The following is a 25,948-nucleotide window of genomic DNA, read 5'->3' as shown; positions in this document are numbered from 1 at the left end:
ATAACATTTGTTTTGTGAGATGCTGTGCTGCTAGGAAGTTTACTCTTCCCAAACATTGTTTCTGCAGTTTGGTTTGTTGTGCGCGAACATCAGAAGCTCGGTTTTCGACCCACCGTGTGTGTGAATCAAAAGTCTCTACGGTTCTAAAAGGACGAAAAGACAGGCGTCGTGTGGTAAAATACCCATCATATCATATCGAATGTATCTACGTACATCAATAAGTAGCACCAACGCGTAGCGCGTGCAAAATAGTGGCGTCAAGCGAAACTTCATCGACAATGTTGCTTCCCCATTAGAAAACAAGGCCCAAATATGCGTTTGCGGCAGGATACGGAGTGAAAAATTTACATATGACCTAATTAGGGGAACGTCGTATGTGTAGTTTCCGTGGCCGTCGTCGTACCAGTAGAGTAGAAGTTACAGTGCCATCCCAGTGCGTCGCGAACGATGATTCCGTGGATGCGGGAGAAAATTGCCGAGCGGAAAGCCCGCTGGCAGCAGTCCAGGAAACAGCAACGTGACGCATCCGGTGCAGCTGCGGCAGCAGCAGGCGAAACCAATTCCACAGGAAGTGCCAGCAGCTCGTCCGTAGCGACAAATGCGTCGTCATCCTCGCCTGCTGCTGGGGGATCAAGTCATCGCAGTAGTCCATCGCGAAATTTTCGTTTTTCATCCAAGCATCACCATCACCACCATCGTCATCAACAGCAACAGCAGCAGGCTGCGACTTCCGCTGATCGATCAACGTAAGTTTGTGTTTGTTACCCAAAGAGGTTGTGTTTTCTTTCGTCCTTCATTGTTACTTTTGAAGTTGGTGTTTTCTCGACTGCATTCATAAATGATGAAGCGTATCCGCAAATTCATTGGCGCTCGGTTTGCATCTCGAGTTTCGTCGTCGGGTGTGAATCGGCAGGAGTGTAGGGTAGATCAGGACGACGACGACCACCCCACGACGTCGGCGACGGGCAAGAATGGTTGTGACTGCGCTTCTCCATCGTGTCAAAGGTGAGAGCGTGGTCGGTGTTTTATCCTTAAGTTTCATTGCCTTTTCGCCAGTAACTGTGATCCAGCTGATGTAAAATTAATCAGTCCGGGGACTGGATATTAGGTTTTCAATAAAAGATCGGTATGCCGAAGTAACGATTTTGTTAGAATGTTCTTCCACTAATGAATATTTTTTACGTCTGATTTACATGAAAACATCGGTAGTCTGCGTCCATCACAAATATAAAAGTTAAATACATGAATTGTAGGGACATTCAGTAGTGCTTGATTTTGATGTTAAAATTACTTGATTTCATTATTTGAAGGAATACGGTGTAGGGAGGGCTGGACGGAATTAACAGGCACGGCTCAAACAACATCGAAAAGGCTTTATTAAACGTACATCTGTGTACGTACGTCTGTACACTTCGGTGTCTTGATGTGGAATAAGGTTGAAAATTTTCAAGAGTGTCAAAGATATTTATCCAACGTCTACCTCGTTAACACCCCCTCTCGTTTGAATATTCCTATCTGTTTCCGCAGTTCCTCAAATCGTCCAGTGTCCAAGGATTTCGTAAAAAAGTCTGCTGCTTGGTACTTGCTTACTAATAGGTTCGACCAAAATCTTTCCAGCAGCCACCAGATCTCGAAGAAAGTGATGTTTTATATCAATATGCTTCACTCTCTTGCTCTCCGCGTTTTTAGCCATGCCGATGCAACCACGATTGTCTTCATATATTTTTACGGGTTCCATCTTACACTGTTTCCGGTGCTGCAGCGCTCAAAGCGACATGTTCTGCTTCACTGAATGAGGTTGCTACCGTCGTCTGCTTTTTGCTTGACCAGGTCACAGTTGATACACCGACTCACTGAATTCCGGTCTTCGGTGTCGGTAGCCTAGTCTGCATCCGCTAATCCCACTAATGGTTTTGCTTGTTCGTCTCGGGTAAAGGTCAGGCAATGGTCCATTGTTCCTCTTATTTAGGTAGCGCACGATTCGCTTGAGTGCCGTCCAGTGCTGGTGTCGGGGCTGGGCTTGGAATCTTCCCAAGTATCCGACAGAAAAACAAATGTCCGGCCTCGTCGAAACCATAACGTACATTAAACTTCCTAGAAGCTCTCGATAAAGTTCTTTAATTACACCGGAAATTTTCAGTTTGCAACGTATTTAAAGAGGCAAAAGTTTAAAAATCCTCACAAAATGCAATGAAAAAGGATATACTGTAAAAAATATCATTGCATTGTATAAGGATTGAAAAACTATTGTCTCCTCAAATACGCTACAAGCCGGTACAAATATGTGACAGTTAAGGAAAAACATCTTCATCAGCATTTTAATTTAAATTAAAAAATCTACATTTACAAATGTATTAGGCTCAGTGTACCATTTATGGCTATAGTACCTCAAATTCGCCATAGTTGATTTTTAACCTTTAAAGATACAAATCAACAAGAAAAAAATCGTGAACAACAGATCACGATCACAAAAGATGATTGCAATCATTCAAACTTCACAATTTGCTCAAATTATGGTAGAAATAAATCATTTTCCTTAACTTTTCGGCCTCCTTGCACCCTATTTCGCCATAGTGTACCAGTTATGGCAACTCCCATAAGGAATGCATGTAAATAGTGCGAAGTGGAACCCAAATTAACAAATGTGTCCATAACTGGTACAGGGTTCCTATCATTGGCACACGCCGTAATAAATACTAAAAGTAGTTTTGGCTCCGTTTTTATATTTTTCCTGTAAAGTTTAAAACTAATCAATCATTTGACTTATTGTTTACATTCGTCGGTCTTCTTCTTATTTTTGTAGAAATAGTTTTTCTTAGGTGGTGCGATAACTGGTACAGGCACCCTACAACAGTATATTTTATTAATGATTCTCCAATATTGGATGATTTCAAACAAACCAAAGGATTGAGATTCAAATTCTTCGTAGTTCAACTTCTAAACACTCGCTGAACTGGTTCTCCGTCACTGTCAGGAAACATAACATCTATTTCAGCTTCTGAAATTATTGATATGTAAATGAAAAGTCACGACTCATTACTGTCTATTGCCTTGAGCAATCAAATTACCTTTGAAAACTTCCAGAAATTTTCTCGTAATTAGCAAGAAGTTCTTGCACCAACTTACTTCGCGGCGCCATATTGATTTTTTTTTCACACCGGAAATTCACGTAACTTTCGTTTCGCGGGGACTTCCAAGTCGGAAGTACACTAAGGATGCTATTATACTCTTTGCCCAGACGCCAAATATTTGACCACTTTTGACAGATAAATTTTGGCAGGTTGTTTGGCTCTGTTTGTCCCTATTCGTTTTTCGAGAGTGACAAATATTTTTGTTTGCCAGGTACACCTTGGTCAAAATTTAACTGTCAAAAGTGAATAAAAAGAAAATCGCGTTAAGTACTGTTCCTTTTAATTCCACTAAGAATTTGCATCTTTTGACAGATACGTATTTCGACCTCAACTGTAAGGTCGTCTTCAGTGTCTTGTACTTGACTCGACATTTTCACTCGAGATTTTCTTTTTATTTACAGATATTCCCCTAACAAGCCCAGGTTAATCATCATTGTCAAAAGTGGTCAAATATTTGGCATTGGTCAAAGAGTGTCATACTAGCTTAACACAAACGCATTAAAACGATTTACGTGAAGATAAGGTGGATTTGACCAAACATGGTGGTGCATACGACATGGTTATCGAGTGAAGGTTGCCAATGTCACGTAACTCTTAAGGTTTTCAGAATAAGGATGAGCTACGTGATATTTCACGTAAAACGGACGTGAAAATTATTTAGAGTGTAGTGTTCTTCGAGCACTTCCACAGTTATTAATTGAAGGGCTTTCTTTGCCTGCCATTATATGAATTTTTTCAGCATTTTTTCAACAATTTTTGGAACAAACTACCTATTTTTATTTCCCCAGGAAGTTCCTTCCTTCATCCGAAGTCGCCAGCTGTTTTCGTAGCAGTGTCTGACTTACAACAGACTTCTTCGCGTAGGTATCTTCAAGGGCCTTCCACATATCGCGAACCGTCTCCTTGTCCCGGACTATACCGAGACACTCATCGGAAAGGAATCCAACCAAGAGAGATTCCGCCTTCCGATCTGTCTGCAGGAACTTCACTCTTCCAGCATCTGCTTCACCGGGGACTGGCTTCGTTAGGACCTCCGAAACGTCCGCTGCATACAGATAGAGTTGAACACGAAAACGCCAGTTCTCGAAATTCGTTCCGTTCAGCAGCGGAATTCCTGAACCTTCCTTCGTTGACGAGCCCATAACCTGAAGGAATACGGTTTGGGGAGGGCTGGACGGAATGAACAGACGCGGCTCAAACAACAACGAACAAGTTTTATTAAACATAAAAAGCTTCTGTACACTTCGGTGTCTTGGTGTGGAATAAGGTTGAAATTTTTCAGAATTGTGTCAAAGACAGTTATCCAACGCCTACCTCGGTAACAACCTTGAATAATGGGTACCTGACCATTCTTCCATCGCTGGAAATGAATTGGCTGATGAATTAGCTTGCACTGGAGCATCACATGACTTTATTGGCCCTGAGCCAGCTATTCCGATATCGAAGTGTTGGGTAAAGCTTCAGATTCACACCTGGGCTGCTACTCAACACAGACAATACTGGAATAGTTTGGAGTCATGTCGTCAAACCAAATTGTATTGTACTGCGCCATCTCCAAGGGTGGCGAAGTATCTTACAAATCTGTCAAAGCAGAATTTCAGCATTCTGGTCAAAGCATTGACTGGCCACTGCCGACTCAGCTATCACATGACGAATATTCACCAAGCTGATTCATTTGCATGTGATAGCTGTGAATCCGATTATGGAACTTCGTATCATTTGATATGTAACTGTCCAGTTTTTGCGCAACTGCGTTTCCGAGTATTCGGTAAACACTTATTAAGGGAAACTGACTTTAGAGACCTGAATATTCAAGATATTCTGTTGTTCTTAACCCGCTGTGGTAAAGAGCTATAGACTCTCTTTCGCTTTATGCGTTATTACAGTGCCCTTTTCAGGGCGCTGTTTGAACCCATTATGGTATATGCTTATGCGTTAGTATACTCTTCCAGAGTACTTTTCCTATTTCGCTACACACTTAAAAAATATTCGCGGGCTCAGCTTTCCGCGCACACCCGACTACTCAGCAAACTCAAAAACTGATATCTCAGTTAAAACTGCATCTGTTAGCTGATTCTCAGCAAAACAGTTGCCGAACCTAAGTAATGAACTGTCAATGATGCTGAGATCTCGGTTATGTTGTTGTTTGCCGATATCCCGGCATTTCAAATTAAGTGTGTTTCTGTTGCGTATATGTATGTCAGAGCAATCAATCCATGAAATGTTACTAAAGATAATGTAATATCTTAGACCAATCTACCGCATCTATTATTTACCTAGACGAAGTGATGACTTCGGTAAACTAATTATCGCCAGTGCGGTATAAATACAGTCGTTGAGAGCATGCCGATTTCATGTACCGGTGCATTATTACGCCGTCATTTGCCCTGTATGTAATTTAACACTTGCATTGTTCTTTTGACAGCCACAGCAACGCTCACTTGGATCGACCCAGTACAAGCTCCGCATCCGATTGTACCCTGTCCGCCGAGGAAGGCTACTATGGGCAACGTTTGGGCCGAAGGTCGACACTTTTGTTGCGCATCATCAGCCCACGTGGAGGCATCGTATGCGTTGAAGTGCCCCAAGAATGCAGCGGAAGTCAGTTGAAAATTCGCGCGCTAGAGCAGTTTGCGAGTTGTTCCTTTTCGTTACCGCATTTTTCCTCGGACATTGATCAGCTCGTGGGGAAGTACAAGCTGATACGGGCTCGGAATAGGACCACTTTCCAGGACGATGACACGTTGCTAAAGCTGGGTGTTCGAAATGAGGGTAAGTTTTATGGTTAGGTATAGAATTCTTCTTTTTCTCTGACGTTATAAAGGATGCTATGGATCAGTATTTGGAAATGAATGATCGATTGGATTCGGCACGCCTTGTCTTATTAAAACTATACACGATTACAGAATAATACTGAATGACTTATCATGAATCATTGATTTCGTTTCACAGAGGAATTTTTACTAGTGGTGAGACGTACCGACTTCATACCCACGGAGGAGAATCTCAAAGGACCAACCATTGCTGAAGTATTAGCAGCTACCAAACACATCCCCTTGTCACGCACTAACCAGTCAACGACAAATTCCAATGTGGGGATGCTACAAACCGATGTAAAATACTTTGAACCTTTGAATTCGACCATCTCAAGCTGATCCTATATTATCCTTTTAGCTACAGCAAGATCTACGTAGAATTCTCATTTCTCTTGCCCGTGCCTCCGCTTTTGTGATAGGCTCTGGATGTTGTGCGGAAAAATTGATTGCCCTCTTCAACCAGAGGCTGGTCAACCGACGACGGCATCAAGTCCGATCGATCGAAACACTGCTGGAGATGGGTTTCTCGTTGGACAAAATTCATCAAGCAATGGAAATTACCAAGTATGTTGCTGACTGTTTTAACGGTTATTACGAACATGCGACTTCATCCTCCTTTTTCAGAAATGTGTTCCCAGCCGCTCTGGATTGGCTAATACAAAACGATAGCTCGGTGAAGCTGTTGAACTGTGATACACCCGCTAAAACAATCCAAACAACGACGTTGCTGGTTGCTGGTAGCAATGACGGCAACGAAGCATCCACCAGTGCCGGAGATCGACCTCCTCCCCTGGCTGAAGCAGAACCAGACATCGACGAGTCGGCCAATACCTCACAGGCTGGTAGTCCCAGCAACGATGATGCAAGCGCACAACAGCATCAGGACTCGGACGAAGATGACGTGCAACGGTTTCGTCAAAAGGTTGACCACGTGGAGGTTTTGTTGGACATTATCCGGCAATACTCGGACCGAGATGTGTATCCGACGCAGGAGATGGTGGCATCCATCGTCGAGATGGGCTTCAACGAGAAGAACGTTCGGGAAGCGTTGGTTGCCACGAGGAATAACCAGGCCGCAGCGGTAAGTTTGCCTTTGTTACCGGTTTGTGGCCAGCGTTCTATTTATGCGACAGTATTTCTTAGAGATTTAGACAACTACTATCGTCAATGTACTCAATGCTTCTTAGTTGGTGGTAGTTTACTTCATAATTTGCTCATTAGATGGCAATTTAAAATGTTCAAAGATTCAATATAGCTAAACCACAGACAAACAGACGTAATACCTAGAACAAGTTTTGTGAGAATCCATCACCCACTACACACTATCATCACCTGGTGGAAATGCTTCACGAAGCACTGCGTTCTACATTGTCGTCAACAGAAGGCACTAGTGTGAAACGTCAAATGCAAAGAAAAACGATGCGCGCGCCTCTGGTTGTGAAAGCCACAACTAAGATTTAAAATGATCGTGGATCGAGGAGCTACCTATTCAGAAATGATTTCCTTTTTACGGTTATTTCAGTGCGAGTGGTTGCTGGGCAATCGAAGTAAAAGCCTAACCGAGTTGCGTGACGGTTTGCCTCAGGATTCTCCAATACTGCAGGTGCTGTTGGCCTCACCCCAAGTACAAATTAGCTTAGGAAACCCAAAGATGTTTATTGGTAAGCGTTAGTTCATTAGACAAATTCGAACACAATAACATCCGCTAACAATGTTCTATTTCTACATCCGCAGCGCTCCTCTCCATGCTGGACAATTCCTCTACTATGACAATGTGGCTTAGCGATAACGATATCTCTTCGGTACTGGGTCACATCTTGCGCACGTACCACGAGGAGAAACACATTGTGGCAATCAATCAATTTAATACTGCACACAGCTTTAACTGAGTAAAATTAACTGATCCTAGTACAGATAACGGCAAACAGCTATCCTAGCATCCAAATCAATCAATTAACACGTAGAGAGTAGATTTATGGAATTGTTGCATCCAACTGGAAGAGCAGAATCAAAATTTGTTGATCAAAACAAAAATATATGAAAAAGCAAAAGTAAAACGAGATTTAAATTTTACAAAATTTAAAAAAGTTAATCTTTTCCAGAATATTCAGAGCACACCAATCAATCAATGAATCATCAATCAGTAGTGAGCTATAGAAGTACACTGAAGTTTTTTTTTACGACGGTAATGGTCCCGCGTAAAAAAAAACCGCGTAAAAAAAAACCGCGTTATTTCAAGACCCGTCGTAAAAAAAAACCGCGTTATTTCAAGACCCGTCGTAAAAAAAAACCGCGTTATTTCAAAAAACGTCGTAAAAAAAGTCAAGTCACGTTAGATGTGGTGCTGACTATTTTACGCGTGTTTTTGAAAAAACGCGGATTTTTTTTACGACGGTTTTTGAAATAACGCGGTTTTTTTTTACGACGGGTCTTGAAATAACGCGGTTTTTTTTTAGGACGGACCGCGTAAAAAAAACCGCGTAAAAAAAAACCGCGTAAAAAAAAACCGCGTAAAAAAAAACTTCAGTGTAGTACCAGCTTTCAAACGCACTATAGTAGGTTCTCTTTGCTTTACTTCCGGTTCCGTAGGATTTCGATCTACTAGTTTGTGGTGCTTCCATTCTTCACATTCTTCACAGAAGCAATCAGTAGTGATGTTCTCATATCAACTCAAAAAACAGCTAGGATGGAGCTTCTCTTTCTAATTTTTGCTATAACACAACTCATCAAAATGGATAGAAAACAAGTGTGGTATGCGAATAAATTTATTAGGGATACTCACTAAACAGATTAAATTGCTGCGTAAGCCATGATTTTCTGCTCATTTGAAATGTTTTATGATTTTGCGAATGAAATAATCAAAGATTGCCTTGGTGATCGCGACGTTTAATCAGTTTACGCTGGCTAAGTGAATTTCCCTAATATCTTTGCTCGGAGTGAATGGAATCGAATGATTGTTTGACACAAAATGCAAAAATCTCTATAGATTCAGCTAAAGAGGGTGTCATGTGCCGCTCGATACTAGAGAACCATGTATTCAGCTCGTTTTATTCCACTCTGGCTCCACATTAAAGAAATAAAAGGATTTAAAAAAAAAATCTGTATTCATTCGTTACCTTTTTTACTGATTCTATAAAGATTTCGTCAGAATGTCAATAACTCATTCAGTACCATCCACTAAGAGCAGAGATATCGAATTTACTCGCATTTCCCATCTCTTCTGTTCCACTGCGGTATTAGGTAGGACTGAAATAAATCAATTGCATTGTTAATTACACCGCGTGCCAATTAACGAGATAATCTCCAAATACAAACGATTAAGAGACGCTTCTGCACAAAACGGATAACCCCGCAGCAAATCAACGCATTTTAACTCATTCGAACGCCATCAGCGCGCAGAGAATCTATTCGATACGAAATAGCATTATGGGAATTTATACAAGAACTCTTAACAAATAACTAACTAGTAATACAGTTCACAAGCGAACGCCAAAGAAGTATTTTAAGCAACATAGAAATTTAAACAACTGATATTGTGATAGGATGAAGTTCGGAGAAACAAATAAAAAAAAAAACAAAATGCGAACATGGTTTAATCCGATCGTTTGGTTCTATTTCAAAAGCTCAACTCCGACAGCCTATCGGACGACTTTGGAAATGATGTCCTCGTATGTTTCGCACTTTCGCTGGGTCGCCATCAGGGCGTAGGTTCCGCGCAGTTTCGACAGCATTATGATGCCTAGCTCTTTCTTTGCTTCTGTCGACACCGAAGGGCCCATTCTGGTGGAAAAGTACTTACAGATGTACCGGTATAGATCCTGCTGGTCTCCGTCCTCCAGAACGGGGATGACACGCAGCGCGAGGTCACGTTGTTCTGAATCCATGATCAATAGTGTTTTGAATTATCTGAAGCTGTAACTGCTTTATATATAGCAGGCGTTCAACGCCATTGGAAACCGCATGCATCACACCGCTTTGTGGCAAATATGATAAGGGAGTAAACTTGACCGTAGATGTAGATATCATAATAATATGCCCAATGATGGAAGAAAATCGCTTCTAACGATAAATGATGCAGGATACGATTAATCCAAGATAGCCTTGTTCTTCCAGTAGCATGATATCGACGCCTCACACCGTGCTCACTTCTTTTTTCATGCTAGGGTAGAAATCTACTTCGTCATATGCGCGAATTCCCGTCATATCAGACGAGAAATAGCCAATAATTACAGATATTTCAACTTACCTTTGTTAATGGTTTATCAGATAGAAGCAAAAAGAAGTTAACTACCGTCGTTGGGGGTGAGAATGGGTCAAAAAAGGATACTCAAAGATTGTTTGTTAAATACAAATGCAATTGAAGTCGGAATAACTTTTTATTTGGTACTAGCAGTCCCGGCAAACTTTGTCTTGCCAAGATGTGGTGGTTTGACAACTGTTGAGGTTATCGCTGCATCGCACTCTAGATTGGTTTATTTTCGATCGTGTTGATTTCCTTCCCAGCTCATGAAAAATTAGTACATTATCAATTTTCTTACTTTTCTAGTTGATATACGTAACTTTTTGAAAATATAAACACAGCCACCACGAATACGAACCGAATCGTGCAAGAGTCATGTTGATCGCTTCATCAATTCTTGAGTTTTGTTGCCTCAAAGGAACTTCAAACTCATTTTTATATATTGTATATACTCTTCTATGTGGTAATGATAGTTTAGCAAGAAAGTATCACGTTATATGAATTGCGTACTAAACGACAAATAATTGAAAATAGACCCAATCTCACCCCTTAGAGGGGGTGAGAATGGGTCAAAGTATTCAAAATCGCCTATCTAAGAATATAAGTTAATTTTATTGATCATATCTAGTAAACCTACTTAAAACACAATGTTATCATGACGAATAAAAACTTAGGAATTTTTAAAAGATGATTAATCCACCTAAAAGGCCTAATACAACCGAAAAAATGGTTGAAATTTGATAAAATAACGTTCGTATGCTGTATCGCTATTTTTAGCCACCATAATCATCCTCATTTAGAGTTTCAACACAGAACAGATGTGTATCTTCGAACAATTTGAAGTTTCGAGGTGGAAGTCGTAAAATTTTCACTTGGAGAACTCGATTGGAATGAATTTCCTTAGAGAAATAAAAAATCATCAAAGCGTGCCTCGCTCCCGTCCTATGCTCGCTGTACAATAAAGCTTGCTTTCCACCACCAGGTTCGCTAGTGTCCACCAATCAAACGAGCGGCTCTTTTCGTGATGAAGATTCACGCCCGTGGTTTCAACCTCCATAAGAGGAGGAGGATTACAATGAGGGAGGGGCACATTGAAAGATTGATCGTAAAAAACATGATAGTTTTAGTATACTGCATAAGAAATGTTTAACCAAACCCTCCGTTATAAACTCTTTCATTTTCATTTATTTAGTATTACATCAAATTCAAGATAAAACTGAATCAACAATATTTCTCCATAATACACGGTTCGTGGCTGCCGCTCTCCATCCTCGGTTGCGCCCAATGCTCGCCAAGTCACGTTCCACCTGGTCCGCCCATCGTGCTCTCTGCGCTCCACGCCTTCTTGTGCCAACCGGATCAGTTGCAAACACCAGCTTTGCAGGGTTGTTGTCCGGCATTCTTGCAACATGCCCTGCCCACCGTATCCTTCCGGCTTTGGCCACCTTCTGGATGCTGGGTTCGCCGTAAAGTGCAGCGAGCTCGTGGTTCATTCTTCTCCGCCACACACCGTTCTCCTGCACACCGCCGAAGATCGTCCTTAGCACGCGTCGCTCGAAAACTCCGAGTGCTTGCAGGTCCTCCTCGAGCATGGTCCATGTCTCGTGCCCGTAGAGGATTACCGGTCTTATTAGCATTTTGTACATGGTGCATTTGGTGCGTGGGTGAATCTTTTTCGACCGCAGTTTCTTCTGGAGCCCGTAGTAGGCCCGACTTCCGCTGATGATGCGCCTCCGAATTTCACGGCTCACGTTGTTGTCAGCCGTCAGTAAGGATCCAAGGTAGACGAATTCCTCCACCACCTCGAAAATATCCCCGTCTATCGTAACATTACTACCCAGACGGATCCGGTCGTTTTCGGTTCCGCCTACCAGCATGTACTTTGTTTTTGAGGCATTCACCACCAGTCCGACCTTTGCTGCTTCGCGTTTCAGGCGGGTGTACAGCTCTGCCACCGTTCCAAATGTTCTTGCAATAATGTCCATGTCGTCCGCAAAGCACACAAATTGACCGGATTTTGTGAAAATCGTTCCCCGGCTGTTGAGCCCGGCTCGTCGCATCACACCTTCCAGAGCGATGTTGAAGAGTAGGCATGAGAGTCCATCACCTTGTCTCAGTCCCCGGCGAGATTCAAATGAACTGGATAGTTCACCCGAAACCCTTACGCAGTTTTGCACACCGTCCATCGTTGCTTTAATCAGTCTAGTCAGCTTCCCAGGAAAGCCGTTTTCGTCCATGATTCTCCATAGCTCTGCGCGGTCGATACTGTCGTATGCCGCTTTGAAGTCGATGAACAGGTGATGCGTTGGGACCTGGTATTCACGGCATTTCTGGAGGATTTGCCGTACGGTAAAGATCTGGTCCGTTGTCGACCGGCCGTCGATGAAGCCGGCTTGATAACTTCCCACGAACTCATTTGTTTTAGGTGACAGGCGACGGAAGATGATCTGGGATAGCACTTTGTAGGCAGCATTCAAAATAGTGATCGCCCTGAAGTTCTCACATTCCAAATGGTCGCCTTTCTTGTGAATGGGGCAGATTACCCCTTCCTTCCACTCCTCCGGTAGCTGTTCGGTTTCCCAGATCCTGACTATCAGCCGATGCAAACAGGTGGCCAACTTTTCTGGGCCCATCTTGATGAGTTCAGCTGCGATACCATCCTTACCAGCTGCTTTGTTGGTTTTGAGCTGGTGAATGGCATCCTTAACTTCCCTCAACGTGGGAGTTGGTTCGTTTCCGTCCTCCGCTGCACTGGCGTCGTCGTTTCCTCCATTGCCGTGGGCTCCCGCGCCTACGTTCTCCACGCCGTTCAGGTGCTGATCGAAGTGCTGCTTCCACCTTTCGATCACCTCACGTCCGTCCGTCAAGAGGCCTCCGTCTTTATCCCTGCAGATTTCGGCTCGCGGCACGAAGCCGTTGCGGGATGCGTTGAGCTTCTGATAGAACTTCCGTGTTTCTTGGGAACGGCACAGCAGTTCCATTTCTTCACACTCCGCTTCTTCCAGGCGGCGCTTTTTCTCCCGAAAGAGGCGGGTCTGCTGTTTCCGCTTCTGTTTATAACGTTCCACGTTCTGTCGAGTCCCTTGCTGCAGCATTACCGCCCTCGCTGCATTCTTCTCCTCCAAAACCGTTCTGCACTCTTCGTCGAACCATTCGTTCCGTCGATTCCGTTCCACGTATCCGATGGTGCTCTCGGCTGCGTCGTTGATGGCTGCTTTCACTGTACTCCAGCAGTCCTCTAGAGGGGCCTCATCGAGCTCGCCCTCGTCTGGCAACGCGGCTTCGAGATTCTGCGCGTATGCTGAGGCGACATCCGGTTGCTTCAGTCGCTCTAGGTTGTACCGTGGCGGTCGCCGGTACCGTACATTGTTGATGACGGAGAGTTTTGGGCGCAGTTTGACCATCACCAGATAGTGGTCGGAGTCGATGTTGGCGCCACGATAGGTCCTGACGTCGATAATGTCGGAGAAGTGTCGTCCGTCAATCAGAACGTGGTCGATTTGAGATTCCGTCTGCTGTGGTGATCTCCAGGTGTAACGATAAGGGAGGCTGTGTTGGAAAAAGGTGCTACGTATGGCCATATTTTTGGAGGCGGCGAAATCAATGAGTCGTAGGCCGTTTTCGTTCGTCTGCTGGTGGGCGCTGAACTTACCAATCGTCGGTTTGAATTCCTCCTCCTGGCCTACCTGAGCGTTCAAATCACCTATGATGATCTTGACGTCGTGGCTTGGGCAGCGATCGTACTCACGTTCGAGCTGCGCGTAAAATGCGTCCTTGTCATCATCAGTACTTCCGGAGTGTGGGCTGTGCACGTTTATTATGCTGAAGTTGAAGAATCGGCCTTTGATCCTCAACCTGCACATTCTTTCGTCGATCGGCCACCAACCGATCACGCGCCTCTGCATATCACCCATCACGATGAAAGCTGTTCCCAGCTCGCGTGTGTTGCCGCAGCTCTGGTAAATGGTATGATTACCTCTAAGCGTTCGCACCATGGATCCTGTCAAACACACCTCCTGCAGCGCTACGATGCCGAACCCGCGGTCCTTCAGTAGATCGGCGAGTATGCGGGTGCTCCCAATGAAGTTGAGAGATCGGCAGTTCCACGTACCGAGTTTCCAATCGCAAGTCCTTTTCGTTCGCTGGAGTCGTTGCCGTTGGTCTCGGTTCGTATTATTCTGTTGCTGATTTTCCGTTACAATGGTTTTTTACGGCTGGCTCGTAGGGCCTGACACCAACCCCCTACTTTCCGGAGGACCATAGTGCACAGTTGAGCTTAGAGTCCTTCCCTGGCACTCAGACGTAGATCAGCCGCCCCTAACATGGGGATCAGACGCTGTTGTGAGCCGCTCCTCCTGGAGAACAGACGCTCAGGTTTGCCGAAGCAAACCCCCCCTTCCCTGTCAGCCTACGACCAAAGTTCCCACCGGGGTTGGTTACCCGATCTTCCCTAAGGTTGCTCATAGTTTCCGGCCGGTACCGCGTGGAGGTAGGGATAGGAGTTGCTGGGCAGAGGCTAGTGGATCACAACGGGATCTGAATTGCGCAGCATACCCAGCCTTTACTCTTATGTACATGATCATTGGCCTCTATATTGCTAAAGCAAATCACTCCATCTCGAGATAGAGGAACGCTATTAAGTCTATATTGTGAGTTTACGATATTGCAATACTCTTTAAGATTAGCTGACGATAAGAAGAGCTGCCCAAACGCATGGGTGTATTGTTTTAAATGATATTAGGCACTAAACGTATTAACACACTCGTTTGACACTTCTCGACATATTTTCGAAAGAAAGCGTGCATTTGTGAATATTTGGTAAACATGGCACCACTCTAACGTCAAATGGAAACTGGATAACAAGCTGAAATTTAGTTAAGATCATGTGCACTCGGTAACTTGCTTGACCCAATCTCACCCCCATTCTTAATATTTAGACATAGGGTCAAAAATATTGAATTTTCAAATAAAAAAAGCAATGACATCCAGCTTTTTTTCATTGCATCAACCAGGTATACCTACAGCTAATCACTTATAAGAAAATTTATGGTTAGGTACTTGTGTTAAACATTACGAAGGAGAAATTTGTTCAGAGTGATTTACTAGTAGTTTCATCATATAAGTTTAGCCACAAATTTAACAAAAAAAGATTATTGCAAAACATTTTATTCTGCAGCATGACGTGTAAAAGCATCTCCTCTTTGAAATAATATAAAGTTTTCAATACAAATTAGCGATAGTTGATGAGCTATTTCAAATTTTATGTATCTCTGTTTTGACCCAATCTCACCCCCCAGACCCATTGTCACCCCCCTCGACGGTATCAATAATCATCAATTTCACGTTTCAATTCCACTCCACTTATAAGTTGAAAATTTGTCTCGTTTTGCGTACGACGAAGACAACCGCACCGTAGCAGTAGCTAGCCGAACTGTTCTACATCACCGTTTATTTTTCACTTCGCCAGATTCACTTCATGAAGTGAACCTTCAATTCACACCCCACAAAAACTCTGTGGCTTTTCAAAGTTGGACTAGGATTTCACTGCTGTACAATGTAGCAACAGCTTTTCAATTAATTAAATAAATCAGTTTTTCCCCGTCGGTAAAATGTAAACGACAGAAATCCTATGTCAATTTCGTGAGTACAACTTGCAGACCCACCATCTGTTCATTGATTGAAAAATAGGAGATGACAGATGAGATGAGAAATGAAACGAATTCACCAAGTCGGACTGCTGTGATAAACCACTACACGTATTCATTGGGTAAACTTCTTCTTTCTATAAAAACCGTTTTAATCAAAACAGCGTCAGCCATTAAAGTAGTCATTGGAATACAAATAAATTAGTGTGCGTGTGTAAGTGTGCGCGTCGTGGGCGTCAGCAAGTATTCACAAAATAAAAACGAAATAAAAAAGTTCAGTCAGTTGTTTGCTACTGGAGGAAAAAAAGGATAAAACCTTACAAATCTATGACACTAACCAAACAATCTCTTCAGCAGAATTTTTCTACAACACACTCTCGCGAAATGTACAAACATGCTTCCCGCACCATCCTTCACAGTTTTACCTATTTTACAATTCTCTCTTATTCGCACCACACATCACATCACATGGTCTAGGTATAGCCCGAGCCCGAGCTTCAGCTCTTGCGACCGGTTTCGGTGGTCTGGGGAAGCGCACTACCGGAGCCGGATTTCTCCAGCTCGTTGGTCATGTTGGTGCGGACCGTTTTGAGCACGACGTTGGTCTTTTGGATTTGCTGCTTGATGTCCCGTTCCAGCTGCTCCTTGCGCTTGTTGGACGACTTAATACTGTCGTAGGCCAGCTCCAGGTGGCGCCGGGTTTGCTTGTACCGGCGCTTCAGCTCGGCGAAATCGGCCTCGATTTTGGCACAGTCGTGCACAACTGATCTGGTACTGTCGGCGGTGGCTTGAGCGGACGAGTTGAGCTCTGGGTTGGCTGAAACGGGGAACAACATGGAAGAGTGTTGATAAAAGATCTAGATGGAAATGGTGCCGATCAAACGAGTCTGTGCCATTTGGTATGAGTACCTATTTGACATAATGGACATTTGGTCTATAAAGTAGGATGCATTTTGGTTATGCCAAATGACACAGGCATGTGATCACGATTCTTGAAATCCTTTCAAACGTTATGTGACATCCATTCATCCTGGAAAAAGGCAATACTAAATCTACAACGCCATCTAAACTTACCTTCCTGTTTTGGATCCATCAGCAGATCGCTCATCGATTTCGTAAGCTCCAGCGTCTTGAGCAGCGGCCTAGCGGGACTGAGCGCCCCTTCGCCGCCGGTTGCAGCCGACGTCCTCGGATTGGTTTCCGGATTGGACAGTCGTCCAGCGTCGCTTTCGATGCCAAGATCTGGAGATGAGTTTTCCACTCGCAGGCCGGGTTCGACCTTAGCCTTCCGATTTGCCACCGACAGGAATTCCTCCGAGGCGTACCCGGAAGCTGTGGAGCATTCGGCACCGGATGAACTGTTCAATCGCTGCGGCGGTAAGCGCTGAACCTGTTGCAACCTGGCCTGGACCTCGACCAGTCTTGCGTTCAGTTCATTCTTCTCGGCCTTGACGGCTTCCAAGTCTTGTTGAACGTGTTGCAGTTCGTCTTCTAGCAGTCGCTTTTCGTTCATTGCTTTGGTGCGCTCCAGTGCCGCCTTGGACGTTTGCAGAGTCGCTTCATCCAGCGCTTTACGCATCTTCTGGATGGAATTCTCCGCTTCTGTTACTTGTTGCTTCATCTTGCCTTCAATCTCCGTCATGTTCAGCAAATTCAGATGGGCGTCCTCTAATCGGATGTGAAGCTCTTCAAGCTCCTTCACCTTTTCCAGGTAGATGTTCTTGGAGATGTAACTTTCCTCCAGACTAGCTTCGAATGAAGCCTGTTTGGCTTTTAACTGGCTGTTAAACGATTCGGTCAGATCTTGACGCAGTTGTTCCAACCGCTGCCGTTCCTGCGCCAGAAGGGAATCGATTTGAGTCTTGTGTTTCTGTTGACAATCCTGATATTCCGCTTTCAGACTGTCATGCTTCATAAGAGCCACCCGAAGGTCGACAAACGCCTGGTCGCGATCTTTCTTGAGCTTCTCGATAAACTCGTCCTTTTGATGAATCTCTCGACTCAATTCCTCGAGACGCTTCACATTATTTTTCATGCTACTAGACTGTTCATTATTCTCCTTTTCCAGTCGCTGATTCACATGCCGTGTATTCTCCAACTCCATTTGTGTTCTCGCAGCTTTCATCTTCTCCTCCTGCAGTTTATTGTCCAGGTCCACCATTCGAGTCTGAATTTCCAGAATTTTGCTGTCTTTCTCCTGAACCGCTTCCTGCAGTTGCTTCAATTCAGCGCCTTGCTTCCTCAAATGACTTCCGTTACCTTCATTCTCCGAAGTAGAGCTGAATTCCTGCAACACTCCTCCAAGTCCTCGTGCAGAGATGTTCTTCCCTTTACCACCGGAATTCGTCAGCGACGATCGCTCTTCCAGTCCGATTCTAGCCAACGAAACATCCCTATCAGGTTCCGACCACGCTTCCGAATCCGACACCGGTTCGGTCATCAGTGGGATCAACTTTTTCCTAACTTCCGCATGACCCGCCTTCTTGGCACTTCCGCGACCCTCCAACTGGCCCCGGAGCTCACGATTTTCTGCCTTCAAAGAGGCAATCACTTTCTCGGCACTTCCTTGGTTCTCCTTATCGGCGTCATCCTCAAGTATGAGACTCCGATCGGTTCCATTCAAAAAGCCTGTCAAGCTGCTCAGATTGGCAAAGCTGTTCTCCGGAAGCGAGAATCGAGTGACCGATATGGACATGTTCAAACTCCTCGAGAGGTCCAAGCTGCGGTCTACCGCTTTGCGGATGGCCTTCCGGCGGGCTATCGAGAGCGTTCCACTGAATTCTTCGTTCCTAAGCAGGGAGTCCAGGAACCCGGCCAGTTCTTCCAGCCGAGCCGTGGAAATGGCACACAGGTCGACGCATTCCTTGCGCCAGCGCTGAGACTTTTCCGCTTCGTCTCGCGCCTGGATGAGCTCTTCGTTGAGCTGCTTGATGATGATGTTCTCGTTGCGGTCGTTCGAGTTGCTGGTGAGCTTCTGGATGAGGCTGTCGTTCTTGGTTTGGAGGGCTTTCAGCCTCAGACACAGGCTGTCGTATTCGTCCTGCGATACGATTTGTTGATTCTGGTCGAAGATGGGCTGCTCCATTGGTGCCCCCGTTGCTGAAGGATGGTTTGCACTGCCGGGGTCCGAGACAATCTGTGGAAAGGTAGAGAGGGAACGGAATATTATTGATTAGAAAAGGGTAGTATTGATGAAACAGACATTGTTTAATATACTGAAATGTGCAAATTGTGATTCTAACCACATGAAGGTGATAATCAAATGATGTGCATGAATTAAAGTCTGATGTTTAAACATGGATTTCTGGCGAAGCTAATCAGACTGACATGTGAAACGTTTAATCGTATCTAGTGTATTTACAAGAGGCGCATAAGTGTCTCAGCAATCAATCAAAGTTGTAAAATAAATTCCTGAGTATTGTTTTACGATTTTTCTAGTAACGTTAAAAATAAACAAAATCGATTGAGTACTTATAAGATATAAATCGAAGGAACATGTGGTTCAAAGAGGAGTGTAGTGGAGAAAGTTTGGAGAGACGTTCAACAATAGAAAAACGCAATCCGCAACGGCTTCGTGCAACGAGCCGAAATGTGTTGGAATAAAAACGGGAGCCTCTTGACGGACCAACGTTAGGTGATCGAAAGATGGGAGCAGCACTTTGATGAACACCTAAATAGCACAGAGAACACAGATACCGAGGATCAAGACAGCGGAAGAAATAACTACTTGGGAACCAACCAATTCCCACGATGAGTGAAGTAAAGGAAGTCAGCTCAAGAACAGCCCGGATAAGCCCAGACGAGCCCGGAAAAGTTATCTGCAACGGCTGATTGACAGTATCTGGGAAACCGAACAACTACCGAAGGAATGGAAAGAAGGAGTTAGATGCCCTATATACAAGAAAGCTGACAAGATAGAATGTGATAATATATGTCCGATCATCACTCTGAATTCCACCTACGAGGTGCTATCCCAGATCATCTTTCGTCATCTATCATCTAAAACGAATGAGTTCGTGGAAAGTTATCCAGATGACTTCCAGACTAATCAAAGATAAACGGCGTACAAAACTACCTGTGTGAAAATTTCAGGCTAGTTCGTTCGATTCTCGACGGAGACTACGCCTAGTTTTGGTAGTGGCTTCGATTAGGTAAGGTCGGATAAATCTTCAGCATAAAAGAATACAACGATCAAACCTTAATTATGTAGAGGTAATTTCTACCTAAGAAGCCTTGTTTTTTCAGCAAATATTAAACAAAAAACTCGCGTGTCATACCTCGAGCATGTGTGATTGTCAATCGTTGCTACATTCATATCTAAACTAATCACTAGAGATGTATGTAATATCACAATTGATATATCTGTAGGTAACCTCAACATGAAATACGTTCGGTTTATTTACCAAATGATGAACCATCCCCTGCGGATGCTTTCAAGCAAGTCATTGCATACTGCACTTCAAAATACCTTCCGCTAATTGTTGGCAGTGCTGCTAATGCTCACCATATCATCTGGGTAGCTCAGACATCAACTTGAGATGCTCCAGTTTGATGGAATACTTAAGTAGAACAGATCTGGGATTACTTAACCTAGGCTACTGCCCAAACTTCATGGTATGTGCTACAGCGGAAGTGTTAGACATAACGCTTTGCTCTAGTAGAATTAGGCACGAGTGGACCAATTGGCATGTGTCAGGTGAAGAATTTGTATCTGATCATCGCTACATCTTTATCGAACACTTAAATGTTACTTCGCAAACTTTACGTTTCAAGAATCCCCGGTAAACCAACTGGGCACTCTTTACTGATTTGGTTGCAGCCAAATTTCATGGATACTCACCATCCATTGACAATCCAAGTGATTTAGATGATGCCGTTGATACTACAACGGCCTTCATCATGGAAGCTTTTGAAGAAGCTTGCCCTCTGCGGTCTGTGAAGACCACAAGAGGAACCCCTTGGTGGAACTCTGATCTGGCGAAGCTCAGCAAACAATGTAGAAAGAGTTGGAACAGACGACGTTCTGCTGGATCGGAGGCTTTCAGGTCGGCTCGCAAGGCCTACCAGAAAGCTCTTCGGGCTGCTGAACGATCCGGCTGGGAAAACCTTTGTACAAATGTTTCCAGTCTGAGTGAAGCCAGTCGGTTGAACAAAATCTTAGCAAAATCTAAGGATTTTCAAGTGAACGAACTTCGTTTACCAAATGGTGATTTCACTTCCTCTGATGAAGAAGTTTTGGAATGATTATTCAGTACACACTTCCCCGGATGTGTGGATATTACATCTTCGGATGAACCTGATGTCTTTTCTTGTAGTTATGATTCTTTAGCTTCGGCTCGGAGTATCATAACTTTAGAATCGATTGAATGGGCACTTAATAGCTTTGCTCCTTTCAAATCTCATGGGGCAGATGGGATTTATCCTATTTTGCTTCAAAAGGGATTTGATCATTTCAAACATGTTTTGAAACAACTACTTGTTTGCAGTTTAGCTACAGGGTATATTCCCAAATGCTGGCGGGATATTACTGTAAAGTTTATTCCGAAAGTGGGACGTGCGTCGTATGAAGAGCTTCAGACCTAGCAGTTTGACCTCTTTTCTTCTGAAATGCTTAGAACGCATTGTCGATCATCACATCCGTGATGTTCATCTGGCCAATGTGCCTCTTCATGTTAACCAACATGCTTACCGGTCTGGAAAGTCCATTGTGACTCTTTTACACGAAGTTGTTTACAATATCAAGAAGGCATTCGCTGAAAAGCAATCCTGCTTGGGTGTTTTCTTAGATATCGAGGGTGCCTTTGACAACGTGCCTTTCGGTGCCATATTGGAAGCCGCACGGGGTCATGGTATATCTCCAATGATTTCCAATTGGATTCACCAAATGCTCAAAAACCGACATCTCTTCTCGACTTTGCGTCAAGCGGCGATTAGGAAATTGAGTGTTTGTGGAATCTCGTAGCAGATACGCTATTGAGGCAACTCAATAATAGCGGTTTTCCTACTTATGGTTTTGCCGACGACTACCTAACATTGTTAGTCGGTATGTGCATCAGCACCCTTTTCGACCTGATGCAAAACGCTCTTCAGGTAGTTGAGGGTTGGTGTCGCCAATATGGCCTTTCGGTAAATCCAAATAAAACATCTATTGTTATTTTCACGGAAAAGCGAAACCGTAATGGTGTTCGACCTTTACGTCTCTTTGATTCTGAAATCAATGTGACTGAACAGGTAAAGTACGTTGGAGTCATTTTTGATTCCAAGCTTTCCTGGACACCTCATGTTGAGTTCAGAATCAAGAAAGCTTGTATGGCCTTCGGGCAATGTCCGCGAACCTTTGGTACAACTTGGGGTCTTAAACCCAAGTATATCAAATGGATTTACACAACTGTTGTTCGTCCAATACTGGCTTATGGATGTCTTGTGTGGTAGCAAAAGGGCGAAATGAGAACGGTCCAATCAAAATTAGGCCATCTCCAAAGGATGTGCTTAATGGCGATGTCTGGAGCGTTCTCTTCAATTTCTACGGTAGCGCTAGAAATTCTCTTTGACGTTGCCTCACTACACATTCATTTCAAACAAGAAGCCCTTTCTTGCACTTACCGGTTACGGGTACTCGGTCTACTAGAGGAAACTCCTGTGAACCGCACATCAACACACACCTCGTTGTTTCCACTTTTAGTGAATTGGGACAAAATTGTCCTTGCTCCAAGTGATCTTACAATTGCTTGTAATTTTCCATATAGGACATTTTCCACGAAATTCCCTTCCCGGGAAGAGTGGACATCTGGTTATCTGGAGAGAAGTATTTCAGACGGCATCGTTTGTTACACTGATGGCTCCCTTCTCGAAGGTCGAGCAGGTGCTGGTGTTTATTCTCGTGAGCTAAGGCTGTATCAGTCTTATTCACTTGGTAGACACTGCACCGTTTCTCAGGCCGAAATCTTTGCTCTTATGTGCGGAGTGCAATCAGCACTTCAGCAGCACGTAATGGGCAAATATACTTCTGTTCAGATAGCCAGGCTGCTATCAAAGCACTTGCTTCGGCCAACTCCAGGTCGAAGATAATTATCGCTTGTCGAACTCAAATCGAGGAGCTGAATTCAGCAAACGCTGTTCACCTTCTATGGGTACCTGGTCATTCTTCCATCGCTGGAAATGAATTGGCTGATGAGTTAGCTCGCTCTGGAGCATCACATGACTTCATTGGCCCTGAGCCAGCTATTCCGATATCGAAGTGTTGGATTAAGCTTCAGATTCACACCTGGGCTGTCACTCAACACAGACAATATTGGAATAGTTTGGAGTCATGTCGTCAAACCAAATTATATAGTGCTGAGCCATCTCTACGGGTGGCGAAGTATCTAACTAACCTGTCTAAGCAGAATTGCAGCATGCTGGTCAAAGCATTGACTGGCCACTGCCGACTCAGCTATCACATGGCGAATTTTCAGCAAGCTGATTCATTTGCCTGTGATAGCTGTGAATCCGATTATGGAACTTCGTATCATTTGATATGTAACTGTCCAGTTTTCGCGCAACTGCGTTTCCGAGTATTCGGTAAACACTTATTAAGTGAAACTGACTTCAGAAACCTGAATCTTCAGGATATTCTGTTGTTCTTAACCCGCTGTGGTAAAGAGCTATAGGCTCTCTTTCGCTTTATGCGTTATTACAGTGCCCTTTTCAGGGCGCTGTTTGAACCTATTGTGGTACGCTTGTGCGTTAGTACCCTCTTCCAGGGTATTTTTCCTATTTCCCTACCTGTCCCTATCCCCATCCAAATCCTTTTTCCTTCCTTTTCCCTCAGGTAGATGATGAAATAGGCTGTTATTTTGGCGATGGCACAAATGTCCCAAATGTAGGATAACGTGCCTCTGGAGCCGGCCTTCTGATACCTGATTTCCCAATGGCGATTTCACTTCCTCTGATGAGGAAGTTCTGGAATGCTTATTCAGCACACACTTCTCCGTTTATGTGGATATAACATCTCCGGATGAACCTGATGTCTTTTCTTGTAGTTATGATCCTCTGGCTTCGGCGCGATGTATTGTAACTAGAATCGATTGAGTGGGCGATAAATAGTTTTGCTCCTTTACAGTCTCCTAGGACAGATGAAATTAATCCTTTTTTGCTTCAGAAGGGATTTGAGTAATTAAAACATGTTTTTTTGAAACAACTACTTGTTTGCAGTTTTGCTACAGGGTTTATTCCCAAATCTTGGCGGGATATAACTGTATGTATATTCCGAAAGTGGTCGTGTGCTATATGAAGAAGCAAAGTGTTTCAGTTCAGACCTATCAGTTCGATCTCTTTTCTTGTGAAATGTTTAGGACAGATTGCCGATCATCACAACCGTGATGTTCATCTGGCCAACGTGCCTGATGAAATGGCTGATGAGTTAGCTCGCACTTGAGCATAACGTAACTTCATTGGCCCTGAGCCAGCTATTCCGATATCGAATTATTGGGTTAAGCTTCGGATTGACACCTGGGCTGCCACTCAGCACTTATAATATTGAAATAGCTTGGAGTCACGTCGTCAAACAAAATTGTATTGTACTGAGCCATCTCCAGGGGTGGCGGAGTGTCTAACAAATCTGTCTAAGTAGAACTGCACCATGCTCGTCAAAATATTGACTGGCCACTGTTGTTTCAGCTATCACATGGCGAACATTCAGCAAGCTGATTCATTTGATAGTGATAGCTTTGAATCCTATTATGGAACATTTTGTAAAACTGTTCAGTTTTTGCGCAATTGCGTTTTCGAGTGCTCGGTAAAAACATATTAAGTGAAACTGGCTTCAAAAACCTGAATCTTCAGGACGTTCTGTTGTTCTTGACCCCCTTTTCATGCGTTACTACAGTGCCATTTTCAGGGCGCTGTTTGAACCCATTGTGGTACGCCCATGCGTTTATGACGAATCTTTTTTTTTTTTTTTTTTTTTGAAAGGTTCCTAGCGGCACGCCGAGGGACGTAGAAACCTCTCCCATCACTGTGTACACAATCGTCTCGCGTCTATATGGAAGAGCACGATGCGTTTGCGCGGACAACGACAGTTCACTAGGCCTTTGGATAGGATAGAGTACGTAATCCTTCAGAAGCAGTTCACCAGCCGTGCACGGACATGTCGTCCAGTAAGACACTGTTGCGTACTGATTCAGAAGGTTACGGTAGAAGGTGTGAAAGTTTCGGTTTATTGTCATATGGTCGGTTGTATTTGTTTTTTTTTGTCATGTCTAGGTTTAAAGAATGTTATTGTTCAAATTTATGGTCTGCCATATAGTTCAGTAATCTTTGGTGTGCCTATGATCTGTTAGATGGTCGATGTGTTTGTTATGTCCATTTTTGTTGATCCTTATTTTGGTACTGTTTTTTTTTATCTTTGCAAGTTGTATTTCGTCCACATCCCTAGCACTATCAGAAAGGTCCAAATAGGTCAAAATTAAAGAAAACCTTCCATACAGCCGAAAAATGTAAAAAAAAATCTAATTTGTCATAAATAGTCTACGTTAGTCAAAGTCGAAGTAGTCAGTTTTTGTCGATTTCGTCTTGATCACACGTTAGCTTCGAATCTATAAGCATGCACTATTAAATGCTGCACTTCCCACTATTAGTTTTTTAGTTATTTTGAATTGATATCGCAAGAAAATATCATTAAGCACTAGGCATGAAACATATTAGGGTTTACTTACAAAACTATCAGATATAAAAATAATTAAAGAGAAAATTAAATCACGAAAGCACATCAAATGTTGAGAACTATGTATTAGCAAATTGAATACACGAGATACTACTAATTATTTCATATTAGAATTGATTTTTTTAGTGTATTTGTTAAAATTAACCAAATAGTGGGAAGCCCATGCAACAGTTCAAAGTCTGCTGACTCAAAAAAGATTCCGAGACCCGTCACAAAACACAAATATTTTCATTATGATTCACAACGACTCTCGGTACCCTCCTAGACTCAATCGACCGGAACTGTTTCCTGGGTATAGAAACTACTAGGCCCCAGCAGGTTCCTCCTGTATATCGAGCATTTCTGATAAATCAGCCATACTCCATCTGTAGCAGCCGGTTCGCAATGAACCGTTGGAGGCGCATTAAAGTGTT

At 43.6% G+C, this 25,948-nt stretch overlaps 2 protein-coding genes across 19 annotated transcripts in view; one reads left to right on the top strand and one right to left on the bottom strand.

Moving 5' to 3' along the window:
* On the top strand, positions 1-9,543 carry LOC134284328 (ubiquitin-associated domain-containing protein 1). Of its 2 annotated transcripts, none has more exons than XM_062843170.1 (7): positions 1-746; positions 5,557-5,903; positions 6,084-6,244; positions 6,306-6,511; positions 6,572-7,028; positions 7,470-7,608; positions 7,682-9,543. In XM_062843170.1, the coding sequence occupies exons 1-7, from the start codon at positions 448-450 to the stop codon at positions 7,834-7,836; spliced, it is 1,764 nt and encodes a 587-aa protein (XP_062699154.1). In that variant the 5' UTR covers positions 1-447; the 3' UTR covers positions 7,837-9,543. The 2 variants fall into 2 exon arrangements, with proteins under 2 accessions (XP_062699154.1, XP_062699155.1); XM_062843171.1 differs by lacking the exon at positions 1-746 and adding an exon at positions 757-1,005.
* Positions 9,544-16,289: 6,746 nt separating this feature from the next.
* LOC134284228 (centrosomin-like) overlaps positions 16,290-25,948 on the bottom strand; it is a 139,198-nt gene continuing 129,539 nt past the window's right edge. For all 17 annotated transcript variants that reach the window (XM_062842891.1, XM_062842902.1, XM_062842894.1 and 14 more), the window contains 2 exons: positions 16,907-18,968; positions 16,290-16,649 (listed from right to left, as the gene is read on the bottom strand). In XM_062842891.1, the coding sequence (XP_062698875.1) occupies positions 16,330-16,649; positions 16,907-18,968 (2,382 nt within the window). In that variant the 3' untranslated portion in view covers positions 16,290-16,329. The remainder of the gene's footprint in view (positions 16,650-16,906; positions 18,969-25,948) is intronic.

The sequence above is a fragment of the Aedes albopictus genome, chromosome 3 (genome assembly GCF_035046485.1).
Source record: "Aedes albopictus strain Foshan chromosome 3, AalbF5, whole genome shotgun sequence".
In the NCBI taxonomy this organism is placed as follows: Eukaryota; Metazoa; Arthropoda; class Insecta; order Diptera; family Culicidae; genus Aedes; species Aedes albopictus.
Note: the sequence above shows the minus strand (reverse complement) of the source record. Positions and strands in the feature narration are given on the sequence as shown.